Source organism: Camelina sativa, chromosome 19 (genome assembly GCF_000633955.1).
Source record: "Camelina sativa cultivar DH55 chromosome 19, Cs, whole genome shotgun sequence".
Taxonomy (NCBI): domain Eukaryota; kingdom Viridiplantae; phylum Streptophyta; class Magnoliopsida; order Brassicales; family Brassicaceae; genus Camelina; species Camelina sativa.
In genome coordinates this window covers 3,224,664-3,226,254 of record NC_025703.1, presented here as the reverse complement: position 1 = coordinate 3,226,254, position 1,591 = coordinate 3,224,664, and the positions used below count along the sequence as shown (strand labels likewise).

At 35.6% G+C, this 1,591-nt stretch overlaps 1 protein-coding gene across 2 annotated transcripts in view; it reads right to left on the bottom strand.

Moving 5' to 3' along the window:
• Nucleotides 228-1,591, bottom strand: part of LOC104764459 — a 3,974-nt gene continuing 2,610 nt past the window's right edge. The window contains exons 3-5 of one of the 2 annotated variants that reach the window (XM_010487995.2): nucleotides 1,217-1,247; nucleotides 969-1,074; nucleotides 228-546 (exon numbers count right to left, since the gene is read on the bottom strand). In XM_010487995.2, coding sequence (XP_010486297.1) covers nucleotides 443-546; nucleotides 969-1,074; nucleotides 1,217-1,247 — 241 coding nt within the window. In that variant the 3' untranslated portion in view covers nucleotides 228-442. The remainder of the gene's footprint in view (nucleotides 547-968; nucleotides 1,075-1,216; nucleotides 1,248-1,591) is intronic. The other variant, XM_010487996.2, reaches the window with a different exon arrangement.

Below are 1,591 nucleotides of genomic sequence, written 5' to 3'. Positions count from 1 at the left end.
TTATTTTGGTTTTTTTTGGTTAAAATGATTTTTTTCACCAAAAATGCATAGGGGAAAAGGCCAATTTTTTTTTAGGTCAGGGACCTTTATTATGTTGAGAGTGTTGTATTGAAACTTTCTCAAATCTTCTCCATATTTTTGCAGTTCAATAGTGATGCACCTTTGTGGAACAGAACCACCGAACCCAAAATGTGAAGTTCACATTAATACAACTGTAACTGCATAAGAGAATCCAAAATATACTACTTTATTATCACATGAAGATTTAAAATTTCTTGGCTAATCCACCACCACCAATCTTCACAAACAAAAACCAAAGATCAGAAAGATCAGATTGTTCAAGAAATTATTTAAGCAGTTACACTTATAGAGTAGAAATCAATGCCAAGCTCCATCTCATCTACTTGCTCTCATGTGATGTTAACGTATTCAANACGTGTATTCAATATCTTGTGTATCTCTCAGCATCAAAGGGCCTTCTTTGTGCATTCCAATTCAAGTCCTTAGAGTCTTCAGAGGCCGGTGCTGCATTCATTGGTGCAAAGGCTGCAACAAGAAAGATTGTTCAAGACAGCTGAGATACTTATGGTAAGCAGAATGCTAAAGATATACAGCTACGATACTCGGCACAATTAGCATGTCAAGTATACAATACAAGGGCAAGATGGTAGACAATTAGCATAGCGACATTCATCTAATTTCATCTATTATGCTCTATTGTATATATATTATATCCTCATTTCAATTCGCAAATGATACTATGTTTTAAGCAGTTTCCCAACTCTCTGACATATACATCAGACTTACTATTCAACGAAACAGAGCACAGTGATGCCTCAACTGTAGCTATCCAATACCCCCCAAGGAAATTTATCAGATCATATTACAAACTCTATTTTTGCTCATGCAATAAAAAAATTAAGGAAACAGTATGAACAATGTACAATCCATCGGTGAGGAAAACTCACCTTTATCTCTCATTCTCCTTTCTCTATCAAACTCAAATTTGTCTCTGATCTGATTGACTTTCTCCCAGTTATCACCTTGTGTACTTCTGTTAAACCCTTGCTCCTGCTTCCATTTTCAGATTCTCACAAAACTCAGACTCAAATTTTAAAGAGAACAAAAGAAGGATGCACGCAACAAGATCTCAAAATCTACACAGGCTCGTATATGTTCATTCACTTAAAAAAAACATCATCATTAAAGTTGTTACCTTTGCTTGATCGGTGGACGACCGCCTGTTCCTGTAATGAACAAGGAGATAAACCAATCACATAACCATCCATCCACACACCTACCTAAAACACCATTTTTATAAGAACATGGTCAAGTGGAATAACAGAGATAAGATACCTGTATGGATTAAAATCTTCATCATCTTCTTCAGCAGACTCATAATTAGCATGATCAGTCGCAATTTTCTTTGAATATCCTTCATCCCAATAAAGCCTCTCCCAGTTCTCTCTAAGCTCATTATATAGTTCCATATACTTTTTGCACCATGGCTCATGTTCCTATCATATTCAAATGGCAGCAAAATTAGGTTAAAGACAGAGTTTTTCCAATTGAAACTACAGCACAGAACAAT